General features: G+C 33.3%; 1 protein-coding gene across 1 annotated transcript; it reads left to right on the top strand.

The window, feature by feature from the left end:
* The first annotated feature begins 6,031 nt into the window (after nucleotides 1-6,031).
* On the top strand, nucleotides 6,032-27,402 carry LOC118196761 (uncharacterized). The gene is made up of 5 exons (XM_035368221.2): nucleotides 6,032-6,150; nucleotides 13,844-13,958; nucleotides 17,927-18,090; nucleotides 25,634-25,799; nucleotides 27,008-27,402. Exons 1-5 carry the CDS (start codon nucleotides 6,114-6,116, stop codon nucleotides 27,180-27,182), a joined length of 657 nt encoding a protein of 218 aa, XP_035224112.1. The 5' UTR covers nucleotides 6,032-6,113; the 3' UTR covers nucleotides 27,183-27,402.
* The last annotated feature ends 285 nt before the right edge of the window (nucleotides 27,403-27,687 follow it).

The following is a 27,687-nucleotide window of genomic DNA, read 5'->3' as shown; positions in this document are numbered from 1 at the left end:
AAAAAGAAACACTCGAAGAAAGAACTTATATAATACATTTATAGAAAGAACTTATATAATACATTTTGTTTTAAATTATTCGGTTTTTTGTTGCCATTCTGAACTATTAAAATGATAATTGTAACCTCGACACCAGATGAGATCACAAAAAATATTACAAGCATAAAAGAATTATGTTTAAAAATCTGAATATGTGTGTAAGAAAATAAAACTAGATTGACATTTCGATCTGAACACTAGATTGCCCCAAAAAGTCATTTTGACTGCTGTTTAATTTCAATTAAAAAACAATTATGTACATAATGACAAAATTTCTTAGAATTTTGTGACATTTTGTACAAAATATAAATGCATTTATTAACAATTGTAGTTACCCCCCTCTATAATTTCCATTATATATATACTGGTGAAATAAATTAAGAGAATTTTCATATTTGATCTACGATCTCCAAAACTACTGGACAGATTTTAGTAAAATTTCGTGTGACCATAGGTCGATATAATACAAGCAAAATAAACATTCAACAATTATAATAGACACACATGTTAGTGTGTAACTCATGGGAGTCTGAAGTTCTGAAACAGCGGTTGCAGAAGACACAAAAGAAATGGGTTAATAGGGGGTATGGTCCCCTCTTACAGCCATACAGGCCTCGCAGCGTTATGTCATACTGGAAATAAGGCAGTTTATCAGTGCCTATGGCAATTGGTCCTACTTATTCAGCAACGCTATTTTCAGTTGCTGGATGGTTCTCGAAGGGGAGTTGCGAGTTTGCAATCGCCCTCCCCAGAGCGTTCCAGACATGTTCTAAAGGGTTGAGATCTGGAGACCTGGCTGGCCAATCCATCCGGCGAATATCCGCACTCTCGAGAAATTCGTAGAACAGAAGAGCTCTATATATCCTATCGTTATCGTCCTGTACGATGAACTCGCCCACTGCACACCGGAAAAGGCGAACATAAGGCTCCAAGACCTCATCCCTATACCTCACACCAGTCACAGAGCCTGTCAAAGACTTGGAGAGGTGTGCGGCCATCCAACATGATGTCTGCCCAGACCATTACACCATCACCGCCATAATCGTTGATTTCGCGAACATTGAAGGGTAGGTAGTGGGTACATGGCTCTCTTGATATGAAAGTACGGCGAGAATCGGTGTTTTAGGCTAAAACGGGACTCGTCGGTGAACAGAACGGTCTCCCATTGCTCCGTACTCCCATCAAAATGCTGCCTGCACCATGCTAATCGGACTCTCCTGTCCGTAGACGTGAGCTGGACGCAAACAGCCGGTCTTCTGGCCAACAACCCACTCTCATTCAGTCTTTTGGAAACAGTCACCCTTGTTACACGGGTTCTTGTGGCTGCATACAGGTCCCGAGAGAGATGAGAAGCTGTAGCCTTTCTGTTACGCCTCTCTAAAATGGACAAATAGCGATTTTCTCTGGCCGTCGTGGCTCTCGGACGACCTTGCCTAGGCTTTCTCTCGATGGATCCAGCATCCTGGAACTGTTTCCATAGCTTACACGCGACGCTGGGCGTTAAATTTGTTCCATCTAGAAGCAGTGGTTTTTCCTTCAGTTCAGTTCTTTTCATGCAATTCGATATATTATGCAAATTTTCTTAATTTAGTTCACCAGTGTATATATATATATATGTGTGTGTGTGTGTTATACCTATATTGTCCAAAAGCAGTCATTTTGACTGCTTAGGAAATTTTAAATAATCAAATGACTTTTAAATAATATTGACTTGAGTAAATTTCATATATGACTAGTTTGGCTCTGTATTGAAATAAAAGTTTTAATTTGTTTTCCGATTACCGTCACATGATAACATACAAATTATACGATAAATTGTCGATTTGGGCGTATACTTGATAAGTTGCAGTTTCTCAATAAGTAGTACTTGTTATTCCAATCTTTATGCAGTGATACTTATTCTAACAAGTTGTTTATTTAATTTCGTTTGCGTCCTAAATTTATGAAAGAAATGTCGAATAGAAGTGAGTTATTGGAAAAGCTAACATATGTAAGTTGAATAGTGCTCCGATATAGAATCAGATGCAACAAATTCTGAACCGAAAATGAAGCGGATTATATTCAGAGCGAAACATCTGAAGATAGCGATGAAGAGTCGATCACTAATGATGAAAATGAAAGTGTCATCAATATGCCCAGGAAAAGGTGTAGGGTGCTAAGTAGTTCAGACTCTGATGAAGAAAGTGAAAACACCTTTCAGGAGACCGAAACAGCTGCCGATGGTATTGCGTGGTGAAAATTTGACGAAGGTCCTGGAAGGTTACCATCTACTTGTATTTTCAAGGGTGTGAAAGGGTCAACAGGCTACGCAGATTTGCCAAGTATGACTTTGCCACAACAACAAAATAATTAATATATGTGAAAAATGTCAAACGTATGTTTGCGGAAAATGTACACATAAAAAGATTACCACTTTCATTTGAAAAAAAAAAAAAAAAAAAATACAAATAATAATGCATAAATTATTTTTTACAAATGAAGTAATTTTTTTATTGTTAATATTTTCTAATAACTTGTTATATAATTGTAAATAATATAAAAATATTACAAATTAATTTTAAACAAATTTCGTTACATATTAGTTATTCTTTCAGAATGCACTCATTTTGCCTGCTTTTGGGCAATATAAGTATATACTAAGTTTCAATCTTTAAATCACTCAATTGATTTTAAACTTCTCAGCTGATCAATGTTTACGTTTATGAGAAATGTTTTCTAAAATTACAGTAATCCAAAACAGTTTGAAACAGATCACTAAGCAGTCAAAAAATTCTCTCTTTCAAAAGGTTTCTTCTAAAGTTCAGAAAATATAACATAGATGTAAAAATATGAGATATAATATAGATATAATATAGATGATCATAATAAAATATAATATAGATGTAAGTGTTCGGTACTTCTGACAAGTAAATAATTTCCTCTTCCTTTTATTTTTTTTCTTTTACGGAATGTATCAGTATCAAAGGAGAGGAATAATGAATTATTTACCAAAAGAGAGAAAAATGAAAGGGATGAAATTCTTGAATTTAAATAGTTATTAGAGAAATTTAAAGATACAGCATCAAAATAAATTAAACTGGCACAGTCAAAGCGTAACTGCTTAAAAAATTAAATTGCCTAAATTAAAGTGGCACTAATCTGAATAGGAATCTCGGTACAGGAAGCACTTGAAGACGCAACTGAAAACATATCCATATTAATTACTCCTGTACCGTAACAATCAGAAGTGGTGAATGTATTCTACATTTACGAGAAAAAAATTTTAAAATTAAAAATATCCTTAGCGAAGGGAAATTGTAAATGAGAGTTATCAGGAGGAAAGACAAAAAAACGCAACATACATTAAGAGCAAAGAAGTGCGAAATTACGAATGTATAAAGGAATTCGAACTCAAGAAAATCGTATTTACCTATCAGATTTCACTTCTTGTTGATTTCTTTTATGCATTTGTAATTTTGCCTGTTTATATTCTTGTAGGTCGTATTTTGCATATTGTATCTTGACTGTACTTGTTTTTTAGGTAACTTTACAGTTATTCTTTCCAACTCTCGTTATGCTTTGAAGAAGAAGGCGGAAGAAAAAATAATATCAATTATCTGATCTGAAAAATTTGTGAAAACATGGTACTGTGCAAAAGTTTGGCTTATTTAATTATGGCAAGGTATGCGAGGGCTGTCTGCCTGAAGGGAGAAGTTTCTCCTCTTCTCAGGAAAACTTAATATTATCCACGTTACATGTGGAAAAAAACCATACATCCAACCAGTTCGCGTGGAAATGAGCTATTATGCGCAACGTTTCTTAGAATATTACCACTCGGATGAAACAGTAGTATCTCGTAACATAAATATTTCCAGTGCCAATATCATATATTGATTCGGGAATATATTAAAACATGGACAAATGTTTACGATGGACAAACTTTTAATGAAAGAAAGGCTCGGCGATTCGCAAGTCGAGACGAGCAGTGTTAAGGGAAAGCATTCGTTTGGGATCCTTAAATGGATTAATTCATTTTACATTAACTACTGTGGTGAAAATTGTTTCAGAAGACATATTTATCTTAATTAATTAATTTCGTAAACCATAGTTTTATTGTAATTATTTATTTGCCGTCTGTAAATGTGACTTAGCTTCTTTTTTTTTTTATTTTTCTGGGCAATTTGATTCATAATGGTATTCCAAAAGTGCTTGAACAAAGAACTCTGTTATATATCAGAACGAAGTGACTAACATCCATGAAGCTAGAATTGCAAACGGACCTTAATTTATTCGTCAGGACTATTGAAAATTTCAGTTTTATTTAAACAGAGAGCCGAGGAGTCATGTTCAGCTACTAATCAGAAGGGAGCTACTGAACTGCCACGAAAGCAATCTAATAAAGCATCCAAATTCTTGCTCCTGACTTTTCTTTAAATATAATTTCGGAAATTACAAATAATCCCGTGTTCTCTACATCTTGCAAGCTGTTTCTAAAAGTGATTCAGTGAAAATATTTTGCTTTATTCCAATATTTTTCTTTAACAGATATCCCCGTTTCATATCCCCTTTGCCAGATATTCCCACCCCAGAATGAGGTGGTGTCCACTGTAGAACTATTCTCTTTTGGATATCAGATAAGTATTTCCAGAATAATATTTATTCTGGAACTTTAAAGCATGAAGCTAGTTTACCTTGAGTGAATATGCTTTGTAAGGTAGAGCTGAAATTTGAATGGGCAACAGTGTTTGAAAAGTCTGGGAGAGTTTTGAATTTTATAAATGATATCCAAATGACCTCAACATGAGCACCAAAGGCCGTAACTCAAGAGTTTTGAAATGGCGAAAAGCTAGCTGAAAATACCGCTACGACTTCCCCTTCTTTACCAAGCTCAAAGGGAAACCAATCTTTATTAAATTAAATTAATTCCTTGTGAGACTGCCAGACGACGTATGGCCTCGTCTATCAAACGAGCTCCACCTCGGAACGGAGTTTAGACTACATTTTTATTTAAACTTAACAATTTCTACAGCTATTACACAAAATTCAATTTCCGCTACTTAGTCCCTAAGTTAATAACAAAGATGTAACTAGCATGTAACTATTTTGCTTGCGCGAGCAAATCAGTTAGCAAAAAGCTGCTATCTGAATAAAACAATTCTCAGAACTAAACGAGGAAATTCTATGAAGATTAGGGTCGCTACCAAAGCTCTCTCTAAACATTTAAGTTTAATTCTTTCCCACGTCTGTTCTTAAATATACTTAGTTAGTTTGCCTTCTTGTGAAAACTGGTGAATGTAAAAGAAATGGTATACATAAAATAATAAGATTATAGATCAACTAACATGATCCTTACACGTTAAGAGCAATCTATGTAAATATCTGTTCACTTTTTTTTTGTCAGTTGTTTTCGTCCCTAGGAAAGACAAAATTTCTGGACTTCACTCAGATTTCAGAACAATCTGACAAAGGTTCCGTCACAAAGCAATACCTCGGATTTCAGTAGGATCATAAAGATCTATTCAGGGAGATGGGTCATGTTTACCCTACAAATCAAACTGAACAAAAACGTATTCAGTTTTAAACCTCCGTGGTTGGAAATTTATCATAAATTTCTTAGGCTTTTGAAGAAATCTGAGAATTCTCGTAAAAGACCTAAAGCTGGTACATTATACTGGGCAGCTATAAACCTGTTACTTTTAAAAGTTTGTTACTTTTAATAATTAAGCTACAACCTAGGTACGCCTAAGATACATACTAACTAAGACATTGTCTTACTAAATGTGGAACTTTTATTTGGTTTAGAACGTATTTAATCCTATCAGGAACTGTTGTACATTAACGTGCCTTTTCCGCTTGAATATAATTACTCTATATAAAGTTGATAATCTACGTGAAGATAATTTCCTGTTTGGGCAGTAACTACAGGATATCCTTGGTATTGAATTTCCTGCAGTAAAAAGAAGAAAACAATACACTCTGTATAAAAAGGGTACATTTTTAGGTACCCGGATGATCGAGATCCGAATTAGAGTTAAAAATTATAAAAGCGACACTAAGATAGTTTCAAACAGCAAATATTTACTTTAGTAGCCAACATGTGGAAATTATATTCGACATTCCTGATATCTCTAGGTAGGTACTTTTAGATTCTTAATTTATTTAAACCTCCAGATATTTTCGAAGTGCTCATTTAATGTTTTATTTTTTTTTCTTTTCCTATTCTTATGTACATTAAAAACGCTAACTTTTTTATCTTTGCTTACATAACTTCTTCATGTTTTACAAATGCGGAAGGAAAGTATTATCTTTCTTAAAACAATAGAGTTTCGTTTTACTTTTGAAAAAAAAAATATTTTTCATTTCCGTCAGTTAATATGTTAAAAATAGCTTTGTTTGTTTAGCATCTTTATTACCTTTCAGAAGGCTTTGTAGATCCCTATTTGCTTTAGCAGAGTTAATTTAGTATGTTTCCTTTAATTCGTCTTATAATTTCAGAATCGAATGTTTCATCTTCATAAAAATATATTTAAAAGTTTCAAACTCGTTAATTCTGATTTTCAGATCATATTTTATAACGTCCGATTTGCACACAATAGATCATAATGAAGGACAGGTTCTAGAGACTTTAGGTTATTTGGAGGCAGGAGATGTGAAAAATGATTAACCCCTTCGCCTTGAATCGAACCACGGATCTCTGGAATACACGCCCAGCATGCAGACCACTGCGCCACGAAGGCACGCTAAGAAGGCGGGAGAAATACCTTATATACTTCCCCTTTTAAAGGGCTACTGGCGTTTTAGGGGACCGAATTGCAAAATCCTGGTTGTGGAGAATCATCATCCACCACCCTTTTAGTCCGGACGTCACTGTAGAGACATTAGGTTATTTGGAAGAAGGAGATGTGAAAATTGAGCAACGCCTTCGCCTGGAATCGAACCACGGACCTCTGGAATACGCGCTCAGCATGCAGATCACTACACCACGAAGGCATGCTAAGAAGGCGAGAGAAATACCTTATAAGGTTATGAGGAACAAAAGAGGTTAATTAAAATAAATTAGGATTAGCAAATATGTCCATAAGGAACAATAATTATTAGGAAAAGTCACAGAAGTACTGATGAAAATAAAGGAAAAACTAAAAAGCAATAAAATAATATAAAAAATGTGATCTTACAGTGAATAGCATGAAAGAAAAAATATGTATTCACCTCAGAATTCTTCATCATGTGTTACGAAAAGCCCTGCAGGCACTTATAACTAGGGATTTTAAATGAAAACATTCGATGTCGTAATCTTTATGCGTGTCATTTCTAAACTAGCACTGTTCCTCGAAATTCCGTTAGTATCAAAATAGTTTTATATTTATGCCCCATATTTAGTTACATACGAACAAAGACAGAAAGAGAATTAATTTGTACCGTTTAATGTATGTACTATTAGTAAAACTGTGTAACTTAAATAATTTTTAGAGGCATCTTATTTTATACTGTATAGCTAACAGAATGGGTAGAAATTTCATAACTACCACTGTTTCTTAATATACAAAAATTATTCTTCTAATTGGCATATAAAGGAAAAATATGTCATCACCTTTATTTAAAGATCTTCTGATTTATCCACTTGTGTAGATAATAATAAAATTATTAATTTTTTTATTCAGAAATCCGATCTCATGTTGATTTAAAATCGTGATGGTAATAATAGTGAATAATTATAAATTAAAAATTTGCCCTCATTCATTCCTGCATGATTGTTAAAAAGTGAAAACATTTCTGAAAAATTGCCAGAATTCCGTAATCCAATTCATTTTTTTTTTTTTTTTTTAACTCGTTCAGAAATTTTTTTCGGTTTATCCGACGATGGAAAGATCAAAGTTCTGCGATGATTAGATTGGTCCTTAAGAAACGTACTCAAAATAATCTGATGAGGGTTCCACATGACTTCCTTGTTCGGCCTATTAAATTCTACACATTTTTTGCTGCTCTTCATTTAAACTTATTTCCTCGCATTATTCCAACTTTGTAACCAATCCCTCAAGGCAAGTTGAAATGACATCCCAAACTGGGAATTTCGAAACGAAATATCCCGGTGAAATTTTGTCGTACGGGAGCCAAACTTCTTACAGTTTTATTTTTTCATAATGAGTGTAAAATTTTCCCAAATATAAGTAGAGGAACTAGGTGACAGAATTAAAAGTTAGAGTTCGTTATTTGTTTAAAATCAAGTCTTTTTTAAATTCCACATTGCCAAAACATGAATATTTTTGTCATTAAAAATACTTCTGCAGTTGGAAGTATATGAGCACAATGAAAGATTGCAAAAATAAAGCACATTTTATACCACAGATTCCAATCAAAAACGGAGGTGCATAATTAGATGTTATAGCAATCCCATATATAAAATTTCAACGTTCTCGTCTAATCTTTTGAGTTATGAGAGAAACGTACATACATACGTTAAGTACCTACGTACAGACATCACGATAAATATTCGTTTCGAATACATTTTAAATTCATTTTACTGCCCATTTTGGAAAAAGAGTGCTTTGTTCTGCACGTGCACATAGATTTTACTCAATCGTCCGAATGGATTCGACAAGGGAGTATCCATCGAGTTTTGAAAAACATAAACCGTTGTCCTGAACATCTCCAGGCATGTTTTCGTTGGCTATCGAGGTTCAGTTCGAAGCGGGACTGATTGCTGAAAACAATTCTACTCCGGTCCGTGAGGTCCAAGGTCAAATGCGCCCTCCAGTGCAAACGTGCTTGGCGATGTGCAACGGTGAAGGGCAATCGTCGCAATGCCCTCAGTGATCTTAGCTCCCGTTCGCTGAGTCGCTTGTCAATGGTTGCTTGTAATCACTGGTGTCCTAGTTACAAGTCGGATTTCATATTATATTTAATTGCGATTTAATATTATATTTATTTTTTTTTTTTAATTTTACGATAAACTTTATGTACAAATGCTAGAAGAAGAAGAATCATTTCAGACATTAAGTAAAAGAGTTACTTTTATCTAACAATCCCCAGTGAATAGTAACTTTGAGGTATTAGAATAATTTGATCATTTAAACTGAACTACAAAAATTACGCTTATTAAAATGGTTTGAAGCGAAATGTCAAACTATACTCGTTTATATACTCGTTATTCGTTATATATACGTTTAAACTCAAATCTTTACATGCAGAAACTTCTCACGACTCCACAAATTTAGCGGTGGCGAAAATTTTACCTGAGCGAACGAAAATTAGTTCGAAATCACGTTAGGAATAATAAAAATACAATTGTTTAGAACGTAGCAAAAAATGGCTCACATAAGTGATGGGACACTTACTTTACCATCAAATATTTATCCAAAAATTTTACTTTTTAAAAGGTTTTAATATTTTGTTGGATATCCTTTTACATTTAAAACATGATTTAATCTTCTTGGGATGGTTTCGATTAATTTTTTTGTGATTTCTGGAGTGATTTTATCCCATTCTTCTTGAAGCACCGATTTTAATTGCTGTTTTGAAGAAATGGTGTGTTTGCGAATTCTTGATTCCAATTCTTGACAAGTATTCTCTATGGGATTTAAGTCTGGAGATTGTGGTGGTGTTTTTATTATTTCAGGATAGTTATACAGCAGCCAGAGTCTAATGTTCAAAGCAGTGTGCTTGGGGTCATTGTCCTGGCAGAATTTAAAATCGTTGTGAAGGTTCAATTTTCGTGCTGAAGATTTCAAATTTTGATTTAAAATGTCAATATACTTGTACTGATTCATTATACTGTCAATAAAAACAAGATTACCAACTCCAGCGGAAGACATACACCCCCATACCATAACTCCTCCTCCACCATGTTTTACTGTTGGCACCAAGTCCTGTTTGCGAAATTCTTCCCTGGGTTTTCTCCACACCAAGATTCTACCGTCAGAACCAAATATATTAAATTTACTCTCATCAGCAAATATAACTCCATTTCAGCAATCAGAATTCTTATTTATGTTGGATTTTGCGAAAGCCAGTCTGAGTTTTCTATTCTTTTCACTTGCGAAGAATATTTTTCTGGCTGCTCTACCGTGATATCCAGCAAATCGAATTACTCTTCTAATAGTCTCAGGATTAACAATTATTCCATATAATGCTTGTAAATCAGCAGCAACTTTAGGAGCACTCATTCTTGGATTTTTTTTTAATAATTCGAACGATAATTCGCTTTATTCCATTAGATAGCTTTGATGGTCGGCCAGGTCTTCTTTTATCCTGAATCATATGATTCTTTTTATATCGTTTAATGATATTGAAAACTGTTGAATGACTCAAGTTAACGTTTCAACAGTTTCTCTAATAGATTTTCCACGTTCAATATGCAAATTAATAACTAATTTTCGAATTTCAGGCAAAGTTTCTTTTCGTTTAGCATTCATGGCTGCACAGAGCTAAAAAACGCAAAAATTCCAAAACAAACTGGACAGAAATACTGCAGACGATTTTATAAATTATTGCCAATTGCTTTTGAATAAAAATAAAAACCCCAAAAAGTATTTTTATTGTAGTACGTAGTAGTATCTAATGGTGTCCCATCACTTATCTGAGCCATTTTTTGCTCCGTTCTAAACAATTGTATTTTTGTTAAATTAATATTTTAATATTATGAGAAAATGTATGTTACGTAATAATTGTTACTAAATTTAAGTATGAAACACACCCACAAAAAATTTTTACATGTACTTTTAATTTATTTTATTAGTTTCCTTTTGTAAAGCACAAGTGTCCCATCACTTTTGTGAGACACTGTATGTATAATGTATCAGTGGATGTATGAAAGTGAGCGATTTGTCGCGTCTGCTTTATCAAAATAGGGATGAATTTCCGATTTATTTATAGTAAGGACTGGAATACGAAAGCACCAGAACTCTAACAACTTGGAATAATGAAGAATTTTAACAAATTTTGCCCCGAATCCGGAAGCACATGAAGCTAATGCCATAAATATTTCACTTAAATTCAGCATTCAAAAGTTATTGATAGATAAAAAAAAAGAATGGGCATTTATCCAATTTGGAATAAGCCATATGCAGAAAATAAAAACCAGAAGCACAGAAACAAACTACTTGATAAAGCGCAAAAAATGAAAAAACAAAAAAATGAAAACAGAAATTTATATTGTTACGAAATGTACAGGCGCGGTAAGATGGCTTCCCCGCAAAGCAGTTTTAGGGTTGCCATAAATTGCAAGGGAAGGCAGGGTTGCCACATTTGGCGAGAAATCGCCTATTTGGCGACAAAATCGGCGATATGCCATAGACGGATGGAGAACCTTCCGGAACGAATTCTTACCGGTTTAGCCCAGAAGCCGAAAGCTATATAAACCCTGCTGGTCCGCAGTCAGTGTGCGCCTAGTCCAGAGTATGAGTCTGTTAGTGTATCGCGGTTAGTGCATCGCTGAGAGAGCGTGGAGCTCCGGGAACGACGACTGAACCGAAGAATCCTGAGCTGTGCTCATGTGTCGTCGAGTGCATCGCGAGTTATAGCGTGGAGAGTCTCGAAAGTACGTGGAGTTCCGAGAACGACCAAGCAGAGTCGGGAGCTGTACTCCGGAAAGCAGAGTCGGGTGCTTTGCAGGAAGCTGTCTCCACCGTGATAGCCTGATAACCTGAAGGTTGGTCGCTGATTGTGTCAGCGTGTTTATAGTAGTTCTCATAACAAGCAAATAACAAAAAAATCATAAACAAGCAAAAAGTTTAAAAATGTAATAATAATTATTTCAAGTGGACCGAGACCAAAATCAAAATGCCTATGAAGCAATATGAAAAATTAATAAATGAAAATTTGATCTGAAAATGTAAAAGTGTATAAATATAAAAGTGTAAAAAATAAGAAGAAGAGTTAGTTCCTAAAATCTGTAATATTAGAGCAACAAAAATTTTGAAATGAAAAATTCTATTCGATATGCTTAGTAGCAAAATACAATTTCTAATCCTAAAAAATGTAGTTAAGTAATGAAATTAGATAAAATACGATCTTTAAATTAATTTATATCAATAAAAAAATGGAAAAAAACTTCTGTTTTAAGATTAAATATGGTGTAGGAAAAAAAAAAAACTGAATAACTGGAAAAAAGAAAATAGCATCAAATTACCAGCATTATAAATCCTAAAAAGAACTCCAATAGTGAATCACCAAACTATTACGTGATATATTAGTTCGTTCCATTTTGCTAAATTTTTCACTTGGAATATCTAAGATTGCTCAAAATATGGCTCACAGTTTGTTAGACACTGTCCTAACTTCAATACAACGTTTTACATTCATTGAAATGAAGCGAACTAATGCAGCAATAATTATTACTAATAAAAATCCGAAATTAATACTAATACTATTTACTAATAAGGAACTAACACTATTTTTGTCGGTTAACTATTGGAGTTCATTTAGGATTTATAATCCAGGTAATGCCATGTCGTTGCCCATTGCAAATTATTCCTTTTTGCTATAACTTCTTTAAAATGTTACAACAGAAATTTGTTCGTACTATTTATATTATTATTAATCAATTTAAAATTCATAGTTTGTCTAATTCTACTACTTAGCACATTTTAGGCTTAGCAACAGCATTTTGCTGCTGATCATATCGAATGTATTTTTCCATTTCAAAACTATTTTTATTCTAATGTTACAGAATTTAAGAATTAGCTTTTCTTTTCATTTTTGTTTTGTTTTCTATTTTATTTTTATTTTATAGTTGCTCTCAGATCAAATTTTCATTTATTATTTTTGCATGTTGGATTGCTACCGTTTTACGTGTTTTGTTCTTTGGTCCTCTTTTAAAGTGAAAATAATTATTATTAGATTTTTAAGATTTTTTTTGCTTGTTTATGATTTTGATGCTATAATTTTAAAAACTTTTTACCGCGGCCAATGCAGCTTCAAAATTTTCACATATTATTGTTTTTTCATTTATTGGATTGCTTGTATTTGAATACTTTGTGTTCTGGAGGACTTTGTCATTGGATTGTGTCTACTCTAAATTTTTTTTTTTTTTTTTTTTTTTTTTTTTAAGCTTGTGTAAGTTTTTGATGTTATAATTTTGCACTACTTACTATGACCAGTAGGGGGTTGGACTTATAAAGACACAGATTGCTTTGATTGATTTTCTAATTACTTCAAGTTTTAAACTTTAATTTATGTCTTTGCGCAAAAACAGGCTGATGTATTCGCTTCTTTCGTTGCACCAACGGCCCACCAGCGGCCGAGCGGTAAAGACGCTGAACACTGGTAGTTCGGTCCGAGGTTCAAATCCCGCGAACGGGCTGGCTGCATGGGCGTTTTCGTAGTTTTCTCCGTGTGTAACGTGTATACGAGCCAGTTTCCCTTAGAAAGTCCTCCACGAAGGCATCCCTCCCTTTAGGCAGATAGCCCTCGTGTGCTTTGCCATAATTGAATAACCCAACCCAACCCACGTTGCACCAACCTCCTGATGACGATGTAGCGAAAGATATAGATTTTTTTTTTTCCGTTTTTACTTTGGCATTTTTTACGCTTTCTGTTTTTTTTTTTTTTTTTTTTTTTTTTTTTTCCATATGGCTTATTCGGAACTGAATATGTATGGGATTTTAAGCTTAGTATTTGTTTTAATTTATTTTGCATTATTATCACCACTTGTTCACCTTCAGCGAGCAACTGAATTAGGTTTCGAACTACTTTTTCTTTGCATGTATTCATTTGTATATATGCTCATATACATATTTGCTTGCTGTTCTTCAGAATCACTTTAATTCTATAAAACAAATAATTAAATAAAAACTCGACACTAAATTTTATTTAATTTAATTTGCAGGAGTCTTTGAAATTAGTGCAGCCTGCTGGGAAGTAATTACATGCCGACAGAAACTAAATCAATTCTTTCCGCTTATTGAATTACCGACTGAGAAGGATTTAACGCATATGTGCCCGTTTGTATATAATTCTCTTTCATTTTATTGACTAATATTATAGCGATAAGAATTTGCAATTAATAATTTTATTATTTGTTTCAGAATTGCAATACATGTAATATATTTCCAAATAGATGTCTTTATGCAGCTGCAATGATAAAAGTTTCATGTAAAATCCGTATATTAAAATTCAGCGAAATCAGTTCGTGGAAACGTAGCAGTTTATAGCATATAGACGGAATGAAATACTGATTTGCATCGTAATAATCAAAATCAAAATTAAAGGTTTTTCTACTTACTACTACTAGATGACTTTCTTTCAAAAATGCGAGATTCCGAACACGAGAAATTTACTTATAAATACTTATCGGTGTAATTTTTTCATATGTTCATAAATGAATTAACATAAGCATTCATAATCGTAAAAAGCATTAGAATACCTAGTATAGTCCCACCAGCGTCCGAGCGGTAACAGCCGCTGTATATACGAGCCAGTTTCCCTTGAAAAGACTTCCACGGGGCATTCCCCCTTTCCGTGTAGTGCCTAAAGGCAGAGCATTTAAATAAGTTAAAAAATACCTACTATAAGGTGTGGCGTGTAGTCAAATGTAAATTAATGCTAAAATGAGTTAACAGACATTAGGCTAATGAGATGCATCGTGTTCTATTTTTTTTTTTTCTTGTGTCGTTTTATTTGACATATAATTAATTAATCATTCTGTTATTAAACTGATTTAAATAGTGTTGATTTGGATAAAAACAAAGGCATAAAAATATTTAAGTATTGAAATGCACCACAGAAATCAACTGAATAGGCCAAGCAGCAAAAGAAGCCCTTGTTTGCGAAATATTTAATATCATGATGGCCAGCACGTATTCAAAGAAAGTGCTTTCCTGAATAAAAGTGCATGACTCTTTATGAAATCTAATAATTATAATTATTATTTTTAGTTTAAAAACTCAGTACTTTAGTTAAATAATCATAAAGGTATTGAGGAAAATTAAAATTAACTGCTTTCAGTACAGGTGAATTTTTAAATAATTTAGCAAATCTTTGTTTTATTAATTGAGAAGGATTGAATTTAAAAACTTTCATGTGATTCCTCCCTTACTTTTAATTATCAATACGACAAAAATTTTATTTTCACAAATACTGCTGGTGGAAAAGCAAAGAGGAAATCTTATTTATATTTCATATATATCTGGACATTTAGTTGCTACTTCTATTCAAAAATTAGAATTATAGTTACTGTCCAATTTTTTGCTTCATGATCAGTCAACAAGTTAAAAGAGTTCTTCCTGGGAATGGACTGTCTGCAGGGCCAAGACGAGGGTGAGGCAGGTAAGGCACTTGCTTCAGGTGAAAAAATAGAAGGGGCATCAAATTAGCTATTCGTTCAAAAATTCAGAAATTGATTTTTAAAACTTATGATTTTTCACTTTTAATTTCGGAATACATCAGTGAATATTAAAAGAATTTTGTGATATAAACAATCCAGCTAAAAAAAGAAAAAGAAAATCTAATGCATTTTTGAAAAATGTAAAACTTCAACTTTAGAGATGAATATATCATCAGAATTTGAAGAGAAACGAAAAAACGAAAAGTTAATAAACCAAATCGTGAGAAATCAATTGATATAAATCGTAGATTTTTCGAAAAAATACATTTTTGTAGAAATTAAAGAAGTGTTTGACGTTTTAATTTCACAGGTGAAATGGCGATACGATAAGTTGAATGAAATCTCTTCCGATTTGCAGTTTCTAACTGGCTAACAACTAATTTCATTAGATCTAGGCATCAGCTAATAACTTAGCACTTAAATATACGAATGATATGAACCTGAAGAAATTCATTCAGAAATATATAGTTTTAAAAATTATGCTATTTCAATATTTCCGGAAGCAAAAGCAGCTACAAGCTTAGAACTTTTTAAAATAATTCACGATTATAATTTAGATCAGTCTACCCGAATTTTCAAACAGCGTTAAGAATTTTTTTAACGTTGCCAGTTACTGTAGATAGTTGCAAAAGAAACTTTAGCAAACTTAAAATAATAAAGAACTATGAGATCTTCACCAGGGCCAAGAAAAACTTTCAAACAGGGCCATTCTCTCTATAGAACATGAGTTAAGTAATCAAATAGATTTTGAAACAATTATTGATGATTTTGCTTCTTTAAAAGCAAGAAATATTAAATTATAAATATGCTTGAAAAGTTTATGCCATAAATATTTTGAGCAGATCTGTTATTTATACTACTTAATATTATTTGCCATTTCTCAAAAATTTTTTATATTTTTATTGTTTTCCATTTCAAAATTGTTAATCATTATATATGTTTCACTTTGTGGAATATACAAAGTTATAATTAAATATTACTGTAAGAGTTATTGTATTTTCACTTGAAATAGTTATTTTTAATGAGTATAAAATATATATAAATATAGTTAATTTGTTCTATATGTATGATTATATGTATACATATTTTGCGCATGTTTGTATAATGTTATGTTTTCAAAATTCATTTATACTATTTATTTATTCTCCCCCCACACACAAATAGGTAAATAAATAATCCTGCATTATATACAGGGGCGCGCATTTACTGCTTTGCGCTCCCCCGTATATAAAAAATATATTTATATTATGTATATATATTTATAAAAAAATATGTAGGCAGGACCACTGAAATTTCTTAAAAGAAGGCATTAACAAAATAATAATATGTTTTTAATCCAATTTGGCATCAACTTCGGAAGATCCTGGAACATATTCTCATGATGTGGATGATGTTTCTGTAATCTTTGATGGATTGAAATTGATAGACGGAAATTATAAAGGATGAGGCTTGTTATGTTAATGAACTGTAGCAAAACGGTTAGTACTACTATACTTAGTAGCAAGTAAAATAATTTTTTTATTTTTATATTTTCAGAAAATGAATTTACTAAATACACATATTGAAAAAACATATTGCAGGTAATCTATTCATCAACACTTTGTTATATTGCTCTTATAAATAGAGCTGCCAATTTAATTGCAGTACATAAATATTTCCAAATATTATAATTAAATATTTAATTTGCCAGAAAGTTTCAACTGTTTTTCAAATACTAATGTTTGCGTATGCGTATTTATGTATATACAGGGTGTCTTAAAAGGTCGCTTTCAAACTAAACCTGCTGGTCTGTCGTACCATGACAAACAAGATTTACATAGGAACTTGTGTCCGAAAAGGCGAACGGCGACCGCAGGAGCAAGCGTACACGTGTCATCGGTTCCAAGATCCTGGCGACGAGATCCATGTCCGATGTAACAGCTGTCTCGTACAATACGTAATTCATGTATACCTGCAAATAGAAATCCATGAGAGTCAGGTTCGGAGATCGCGGTGGCCATGCGACTGGTCCGCCTCTGCCAATCCAGCCATCAGGATATATCCTATCGAGGCATTCCCGCAAAGTGCTACTGAAATGTGCAGGCTCTTCATCATCGGCTTGTAGCTAATTGAGTGGCAACCGTGAGATCCGGCAACATTCTAGAACTGATTTAGTAAACCGATTCATCCTTCTCCTGCAACGTCCCCACCTGAAATGATCACCCGTCCCACTTTCTCATAAGCCTGCGAACACTGTCCTTTAGAGGTTCGCCGTTCACATTTTCAGACACAAGTTCCTAAGCAAGCCTTATTTGTCATGGTATGACATACCAGCATGTTAAGTTTGGCAACGACCTTTTAAGACACCATGTATAATATTCAATTTCTGTTTCTCATCATTTTGTAAACTATTCTACATTCGTCACTCCTTCAAAATTATTTTCGTGGATAATATAAATACAATTTCATGATTTACATTTTTTAATTAAGTATTTAACAACAACGAAATATTTTGAATTATTTCCTACATAATTCATCTCTTATTACTTGAACGATTTATAAGAAATGCATAAAATCTGTGTCAAAATGTTTTCTTCCTTTTTGAAGAGAAGTACTCAATGCAATGCGGTGTTTACAAGAAAAGAAAGCAGAATGTGGAAGAAAATTTTATATTCCTGAAGACATAGAGGTACTGGGACGTGCCAGACTTCTCCTTAATGATACGAAACTCGTCGAAGAATTCTGTGACATACAAAGTAATTTACGTAGAGGTAAACATTCAAAAGCCTTAAAAATAAAAAAATAAAAAAATTAAACAGATATGTATCAAATTTAAATAAGTTAAAAATATTTATTTAGATTATGCTGTATTAAACAGTAATTATCGGGAATTTCAGTTTTAAAAAGTTCAAGATATTTTACGATTGCCATACATATTTAGCCAGGTTATACACGCAATAAAAGAATAATACGAAAAGAAGTAAATTGGAGAATCATTAGGTTATTTTGATGTTGGAGACATGAAAAATGAGCAAAGCCCTCGCCGGGATTCGAACCTCGACCTCTGGAATACGCGCCGAGTGTGCTACAGTTACACCTCGAAGGCCTGCAGAAAGGAGTGAAAAAATAAGGGATCCAGTTGTCAAGTCCTGGTGCTGAAGAATCATCATCCACTCCCTTTTTATTTCGGGCGCCTCTGTGGAGACATTAGAAATTTTTGAAGCGGGAGAAGAGAAAAATTAGCAATGCTCTCGCCGGGACTCGAACCTGGACCTCTCGAATACGCGCCGAGTGTGCTAACCGTTACACCACGAAGGCATGCTTGAAAAAGGGAGAAAATGCTTCATAATGCGAGCGATGTATTTCAATTCAATATTTTGTTGTAAGAAATAATCGTATTATATGAAAATCTCATGGATAAATATTATTTTTTTTTTATCATTTGTATTTTGGATGTTGACATCATAACTTCAGTTTTTAGAATAATGAATTTTTAAATGCTCAAAGGCTCTTAGAAGTTTTTTTTTCACTTTTACTTTTCAAAACATTTTGCAAAAGAAAAGAAGATAAAAATATATATATATATATATATGTGTGTCCTTGACATTGAAAGCTATCCTGTAAAGAAAATTATTAAAACGCCTAAATGGCATTTTTCCAATAAAACTAACTAAATTTTATTTCAATATAAGAGAAAAGAAGCTACCTGAATAAATACTGAATATATACATAATAATATCATCGTTTCCATTCTAGAAAATTATTAAATCTACTAAAAATCCATTGATGCTAAATCTTTTAATACCTATAGTTGAGAAATGACGCGTTTTTTCCAGATATTTGGAATTCGGTGGTGTTTTAGAATACAATAAGTCATCACATGCGTTAAAAGAAAATTTACGTCACTACGCATATCATGTCCGTAGACAAAAAACAACAGACTTGCCACTGAGAGAAAATATGTTGATAAAGAAGACATAGTAATATTATAAACAGGACATTTTTTATGAATAGAATGACACTTTTACGAATTTAGAAATACCGTAAATCCCGCTTAATACGAATTCTTTTAAAGTGAACACGCAGTTAACATGAACAACACTTCGGTCCCAGACAGTAATACACATGATCTGATAGGAACTTTTGTCAGTTAACTGGAATTTCGGTTATCACGAACTGCTAGTCCTTTGCGTCATTACATTTTTCATTTAACACGACTTCGAAAGTTACTTGTATCTTTTTCCTGACGTTTCTCTGCTAGGACTGGTTTCAAAACTGTTCTGTCGCGTTTAATTGAAAGTCTCACTGTATTCTTTGAAAGATAACAAGCACGAGTAACATGGCTCGAAATCCCCATCATCTCGTTAACAATGGGCTTCAACCAAAAAATGCAATTCCGTGCTAAGATGTGCTTCTTTTTTATTCTTTAAAAGTTAGCTAGTACGACTAAAGTTAAATCTTGGATGTTCTGAATTAAGATGTTGTGAACCCTGGTGCTAATTTTGAGGAATTTAGTAGTGCAGGTGAATCATGCAATTGTGTGTACTCCAGGTGAATCATGCAATTGTGTGAAATCAGCTTGTGCTCCAGTGAGTTGCAAAAAATGTCATCAGAAGAAAGTGAGGGGAAGGAATATCATTCCGTCCACTCGCTGAAAAGTGTTAAACGCCTTGAACACTTTAGAGCGTTTCACCGAAACATCCGAAATGACCTCTAATTTTACAGAAAACATGAGTACGTGAAGATATCAGGCATTTCCGCTCCTTCTGCGACAGGGCAATATACAGGAATGTTTCACCAAAAAATAACGAGTACAGTTTGTCAAGTACAGTATCAACGTAGTACTGTAGTATTCGCTATGGTGATATGCATAATATGCTGTTATAGTACGTATTTACCTATATACTGTAAATGGTTAATGCAAAGAAAACCTATTCCAAAATTAAAATATAAGCCTTCGATTGGACCCTAAATTTTTTCAGCACGAACTCTTGATTTTTTGGTTTCTTGGAATTCGTGTTAACGAGGGTTTACTGTAACTTGAGCAGTCCTATTGTTTTGAAGCATTGGAATAACTGTTCTGCTCAACATTTCGATTTACCAGTTTTACATTAAAATGCATAAAAATGTATCAAAACATAATATTAACTCTTTACTTCTGGAGCTTAATATGTTTGTTACATTGTAGAGTCCACTAGAGTAACTCGTGTGTGAACACTGTAAGAGTAGTAACTGCAGGAAAGAAAGGTTAAAAATACCATTTATTAACTCTAAAATTTACAGTGCGTCAACTCGACGCAAACAAACTTACGCCTCTGCTTGGGCGGTAACTGAAATCAAAGAACTAATCAAAGATCAAAATCTTCCATTGGAGAACTGGATTTTCTAGAGGCATTTCACATTCATAAAAATCTTTCTGTTCTAGTTAACGATCCTAATTCCAATCCAAATTTGCCTTCGGCTTTTAGAGAAATTATGTTTTAGTTCTGGTTTCGCCAACAGATGGCGCCACTTGCTTATTCTTGTCCAGGCTTTCTTATCTTATCTAAACATTATTTCCTATCTTGTTCATTTGCGGTTTTGCAGCTGAAGATGATGGTTCGGTAAAGCCATCGAAACTAGTCCTGTGAAAATTTTGTAAATTAACGCTGATTTTTGTTGTTTGACTTCTGAATTAATATTTATTCGGCGTGTTATTGTGTCTTAATTATAGAAGCCCCAAAGAGGCTTACATTTTGCTTTCTTTTTTGCACGTGGTGTGGCCGCCATTTTGTGATTGTAGGAGTTTCGGTGAGTACATTTTTGCAATTTTCAAGTTATGTTTATGTTTTGTACATTTGGATATTGTGCTTTGCTTGTCTGATTTCATGCATTTTGCTTACAAACATTTTGTTTTCTATTCATTTCAGTGAGGGATTTTTCTGCTATTTTGTGTGTACTTTATTATTGCTCAGTTATTTTAGTTTGATTTTCTGCATTGTTTATCATGCCTTCATCCGTTAATCGTTTCACTAAATTACGCCTCAAACGGCAAAAATTCCTGAATCATCTTGACTTTTTACTTAAATGTAAATGTAAAAAATTGATCCCCAATTTTATTCAAATCAAATCTAATCAAAAACCTTCGAGTCGCGTTTCAAGAATTCTGTTAAACTGCAAACTTGCCTTACTTCGGTCCGTGATAAGGGATACACGTCAACAATTGTCCAAAATTGAACATGAACTCTATAAGCTTCATCTGGAACTCGCTAAAACATATCCAAAATTCACTGCCCTTGAACAAAAGTCTTGGTCTAGAACGGAGAATGCAGTTAACCGTCATAAAAACACCCTTGCAGTTAAATTCGAAAAACTTCTTTTACAGTCTTCCAGTCCAAGTAGTTCAAAAAATCTACCCATTGTAAACATCAAGCCAATAGTTAATATTTCTAATGTTAGTCTTTCAGAAGAACAAGAGAGAATTCTAAAATATAATTTTAACTTCTCACAAACCTGTAAACCCTCGATTCCAAAGATTTTGGCTCCTATCGGAAAAGCTTTCAAGTTCAGTAAAGTTTCAGATTCACAGAAAGAAATGATTAGGCATCTTATCGCTCATAATGTGAAATTCAATAATAAACCTTTGAAACCAAATCTAACTGCGAGAGAAAGAGCTACAATGCGCGAGATTCATTCTAACCCGGATATTGTCATTTCAAAGGCCGACAAAGGTGGCCAGATAGTCGTCATGGATAAGAACACTTACATCGATGGTGTCACTAAACTCTTAAACGAAGAACCATATAATCCGATCCCTAAAGATCCTTCACCTTCGGACTTATCCAAAATAAAAACTACGATCAAAAATCTTCGCAAATCATTTCAAGCAACTTAAAACATTCGCTTATCCCATCTGTTGCGAATTGTGCCAGATTATATGCTCTTCCCAAAATTCATAAAAGTGGTATTCCTTTCCGCCCTATTGTATCAAATTTAGGTACTGCCTCGTATCCATTAGCTAAATATTTAGTTTCTAGATTTTCCACTCTATTAGACAATAACATTTACACCATAAAAATTTCAATAGAGTTTGTAAAAAAGGTTAAAAACATTTCTCCTCGTAATTTACTCATGGTTTCTTTTGATGTAAAATCATTATTCACCAATGTCCCAGTGGAGGGTGCATTAAGATGTCTAGAAACCAGACTTCGCGAATTTCATTTCTCTTGCATCGAAATTGATGAGCTAATTTCTCTCACTCAACTCTGTTTGAAACAAACACATTTTGTTTTCCAGAATAAATATTACAAGCAAACTGAGGGATTAGCCATGGGAAGCCCCCTCAGTCCCATCCTGGCTGATATCTACATGCATTATTATGAATCAAAATTATTTGAAACTTTAAACTTCCCGGCATGGTTCCGCTACGTAGACGATACTTTTACCCTGTTTGAAGGTAATAAAGATGATTTAAATAGAGTTCTTTCAACAATGAATTCTATTGATCCTGCTATTCAGTTCACTTTTGAACTTAAGACTTGCAATTCTCTTCCGTTTCTCGACATTCTGGTCACACGTAACACATCCAACTTCAGTACTACAGTTTACCGTAAACCTTCATCGGTTTGCCTTCCACCACACTTTAAATCATGTCATCCGACTAAACAAAAGTTAGCTTCATTTTATTCCTATGTTTTCCGTGCTCTTCAAGTTTGCTCCTCCAAACTAGCCCTTGATGAAGAACTAAATTATTTAAAAGCAATAGCTATTGACAGGGGCTTTTCACCCAACATTATTAATCAAGCAGTTAAAAAATTCTCATCTCAACACACTAAAAGCCACACTCTTATTTTAGGAGATTATAAAAATTCTGTTGTCATTCCCTTCTTTCCATCAATTAGCTATAAAGTTGCACATATTTTGCAGAAATTTAACTTTCGGGTTGTTTATTCTCCCATCAATAAAATTCCAACTTCTGTACTCAAGGACCCCATTCCGGATATGAATTCCTGGGGTATTTATAGGATTCCTTGCCAGTGTGGTTTAATTTACATTGGCCAAACTAAGAGAGCCTTAAAATTTCGCGTCAAAGAACATGAGGCATATGTTAGAAAAAAGGAAACACAGAAGTCTTCTGTTGCTCAACATTGTTGGTCCGAAAATCACACTTTCAATTTTTCTGCTGCCAAAATTATTCAAAAAACTCTTCCATTGGAGAACTGGATTTTCTAGAGGCATTTCACATTCATAAAAATCTTTCTGTTCTAGTTAACGATCCTAATTCCAATCCAAATTTGCCTTCGGCTTTTAGAGAAATTATGTTTTAGTTCTGGTTTCACCAACAGATGGCGCCACTTGCTTATTCTTGTCCAGGCTTTCTTATCTTATCTAAACATTATTTCCTATCGTGTTCATTTGCGGTTTTGCAGCTGAAGATGATGGTTCGGTAAAACCATCGAAACTAGTCCTGTGAAAATTTTGTAAATTAACGCTGATTTTTGTTGTTTGACTTCTGAATTAGTAACTAATCAAAGATTTGAAGATATGTACAAGTCGCTGAACTAAACCACAGGGCTCAGAATAATTCCTGTTTCTTAAACTCTTGTCGAAAACTAGTGGCAGCAAGTAAATGCATTTAAGCCCCGCTAACCAGCAATAATTCTGAGGAGCAGACGCTTGCAACAGAGGTGACGGCAATAGTCTAACTCTTCCTCCTTCTTACTGGACCTCGGTTTTTAAACTCTTTCTTCAAGGTGGAATTTGAATTCCTTCAAGCGCGCTACCAAATTTAAATATTCTGGCACTGATAATTAGGGAAATGAAGGCTTATAGGAAAGAATAACAAATTAAATAAAATTGATTATGATTAAATCTGTACAACATAATGGATGAAAATAAGTTGCTGTAAGATGCGTGATCATTTTTTAATAAATTACCAAAGTATTTTAGCTATTTTCCATCGTAAATATTTTGAAACATAAGTCTATGTCAAAAGACTTTGAATTTTCATTTGATGTTGATTTTTTCTGTGAATTAAAAATAATAAATCTTAGAAAAGTGTCTCCGGAAATTTAAGAAACCTTCAGATTTCTGCGTTCGAAATCCACGGAAGACTCCGTTCTTTACACCATTGTGTACCGTGCGTACCGTAGGTGTTGAGAAACCTTTCTAGGGGAAGTAGGGCACATAACTAGCAAACTTCGAGCATTTGCTGTAATATTCAAGCTGTCGTCATTTGTATTCATGTCCAATAAATGTTCCAAATGAATCACTCTTGCTTCTTTCTTGCTTCTTTTCTCATCTTCTACCTCTGCTACCGCTTACCCCTGACATTTCCGGGCATGAGTTTCTATGCGATTCTTAACCCTTATGATGTGCCCTACCTCCACCAGAAGTTTATCGCAACATTTACGGTACATCCTGTATAGATTACGTTTTCAGCTGCGAAACTCTACTAATCATGATACACCATTTCATAGCAAAATAAGTAAATTAATAAGACGATGTTTCAAAATCTTAATATGGAATGTACGGGCAAGATTTGATTTTGTTTAATAAAACTTGATATAAAGATATAAATAATTTAATAAAAATTGATATATTTTTAACTAAAATATATTACTGCGTGCGTACGGGTTCGTTTGAACTGAATGCACAAGTCCGATGAATAATGGACAAAATTTTATTATTATCACAATAAAAATGCTTAAATTCCCTCAGATATTCTTTCAGTATTACAATATCTCACAGTAGTTATCTTTCAACTACTCAAAAGTTCAACAAAAGTTAATTCAAAACAGCTAGAAGAAAGCTAATCCGCGAATTCGCTACAATCAACAAGAGCAGTTTTCTAAACAAACTCTTAAAACAACAGGAAGCTAACTAAATTCACTGACTAACTGAACTGAGAGGTTTTCCTCCTTTTTATAAGATTTTAAAATCGCACGCGAGAATTTTCTAGTACTTTCTCGAAATCAAAAAGAGATATTTATTAAATGTTAAAATGCACGCACTCTTGTATTTTCAATTTTCCGGCTTAGCTTTCTTTGAATATTCGTCACGCGCTGCACTGCGCGGGAAATAAAACCATTAATTTACAATTCAACTAACATTAGCTATTTAAATACCAAATCCGTAACAATATCAAGTATTTATCATAACCTTTCTGAATTTTAATTCAAAACTGCAGCTGATGTTTAAACATTTCAGTTACTGTAAAATACTTGTGCTTGCATCTAAACGAAAAATACCGTTTATTTCCCATGTTACCGTATAATTTGCTTAATCTTTTTTTTTTTTTTTTTTTTTTTTTTTTTTTTTTTTTTTTTTACATAGGTTACATTCGAACTTTCTACTGTGCTCGCAGATACAGTAAGAGTGAGCTGCCTAAACTTTGCAAAACTACGGGAGAGATTTTATATGACAGATATGAATGCAGTATATTTACGAATGGCTTGGCTCCGAAAGAATACAAAGAATATCTGGATAACGAAAATTGCTTGTAAGTGAATCATAAATGAAGCATCTAATACATATAACAATCAAGTATTAAATTATGTTTCGATCTCCAGATTAAATAGGTAAAAGGGATTAATGATTCATTGTAATAATTTAATCACATTAACTTCCAAAAATGTAAAATATTATCACCTTGACTTTCAAAAATATAACAATTGCGCAATTTTCTATGTAAAACTTTATATTTCTCCCGCCTTCGGGGTGTAGTGGTCAGCACATTTCAAAAGTTCGTGGTTCGATAACTGGGGAAGGTGGTTGCTAAATTTCCATCTTGTCTGCTTCCAAAAATATCCTAATGCCTCTGCAACTTCATACCAAACTAAGCTACTTATTAAATCTTTAATTACTCTGCAGAGACATTAGGTATTTTTGGAAACAGGCAAGATTAAAAATTGCCACCGCCTTTGTTGGGAATCGAACCGCGGACCTCTCAATTACGCGCTGATCCTGCAGATCACTACACCACGAGGCTCGCTAAGAAGGCGGGAGAAATACCTTATATACTCCCCCTTTTAAAGGGCGAATGGGGTTTTTAGGGGACCCAATCGCCAAATCCTGGGTGAGAAGAATAATCCTTCACCACCCTTTTAATTCGGGTGCCACTGTAGAGACATTAGGTATTTTTGGAAGCAGGCAAGATGAAAAATTAACAACGCCTTCGCCGGGAATCGAACCGCGCTGAGCGTGCAGACCATTACACCATGAAGACTCGCTAAGAAGGCGGGAGAAGTATTAACTCATTAAAATCAAGATACTGATCACAGACTTGATTAAAAATAAATTTATGAGGCGAAAACTTGTATCATAATACAGTCTAACATTATTTTTGACTCGCATTGTTCTGCATCACTGTGTAAAATTTATTGTATTACAAGTAAACTGATGCTAATTTCATGATATGTAAATATCAGAATAATGTTGTTAATTTAACATGAATAATAAATATTGCGAAATAAAATATCGGGATACGTAAAAGCTAAAATAACTGATATAAACTGCATTTAATTAAAGCTTTTTCCAAAGTATTTCTATTTCATATTTTTAAGACCAATTCCTCTCTTGTTGACTCGTTTGGCTAATAAATAAATAACACGACTTGTTTTGAAAACAGTATATTTCATTATTGACTTACCAAATAAATATGTAAATAAAATGGTGTTTAAGTAGAATATCTCATTTCTCTTTATTTAGGATCTTGGCCTTAACCTCACACTGCATATTTCACGATCTTGAAAGGATGTGTGGCCCATCTTCTAGAGCACTTTTTGAGGAAATTCTAAACAAGCTGACAAATTTTAGACTTCCCGTTTGTGTCAGGAATTCTATTGCAAAAGTTCAATTAATACGCCACAGAATAGAAGACTAAAAACGAAGATCGCAACATATATCTTCCTTTGATAATGAGATATCATTTGATATGAGAATAGGAAATAATCTTAGATTTTTATTTGTAAATTTAGGTCTGAATACTGTAATAATTTTACAGATAATGCATTTTATAAGGTTGTTGAAAACAATCACTTATGTAAAACACTTTTGAGTTATTATTTTTAATTTGTTTATTTTATTAAAGTTAAATACAAGAAATTTAATTTACTGGTTCATTATTAGGCACACGTACCATACGTACATTGTGATTATTTGCAACACTATGAATGAAATACTGACGAAGCAATCTTACAATAACAAACTGCCTGATTTCCGAAATGGCCTTGAATTGCAAAGAAGTCTAGAAATTTTTGCAATATTTGAAAGTAATTATATGGAAAAATATGCCTTGTTAATATAATAGCTTTCAAACAATATATATATTGCCTCAAATAGTAAAATTTAGCATCATGCTCAGATCCATGAAGAGATAAATGTGAAGC

Source organism: Stegodyphus dumicola, chromosome 5 (genome assembly GCF_044657685.1).
Source record: "Stegodyphus dumicola isolate Sdum_Otavi_A_Nest chromosome 5, ASM4465768v1".
In the NCBI taxonomy this organism is placed as follows: Eukaryota; Metazoa; Arthropoda; class Arachnida; order Araneae; family Eresidae; genus Stegodyphus; species Stegodyphus dumicola.
This window is presented reverse-complemented; position numbering and strand designations above follow the sequence as displayed.

Excerpts from the sequence above, each read along its gene's own strand:
- LOC118196761 (XM_035368221.2), top strand. The coding sequence starts at position 6,114 with ATGTGGAAATTATATTCGACATTCCTGATATCTCTAG. Across the intron at positions 18,091-25,633 it reads ACAAAGTAATTTACGTAGAG|GTTACATTCGAACTTTCTAC; the intron begins GTAAACATTCAA and ends TTTTTTACATAG. Across the intron at positions 25,800-27,007 it reads CTGGATAACGAAAATTGCTT|GATCTTGGCCTTAACCTCAC; the intron begins GTAAGTGAATCA and ends CTCTTTATTTAG.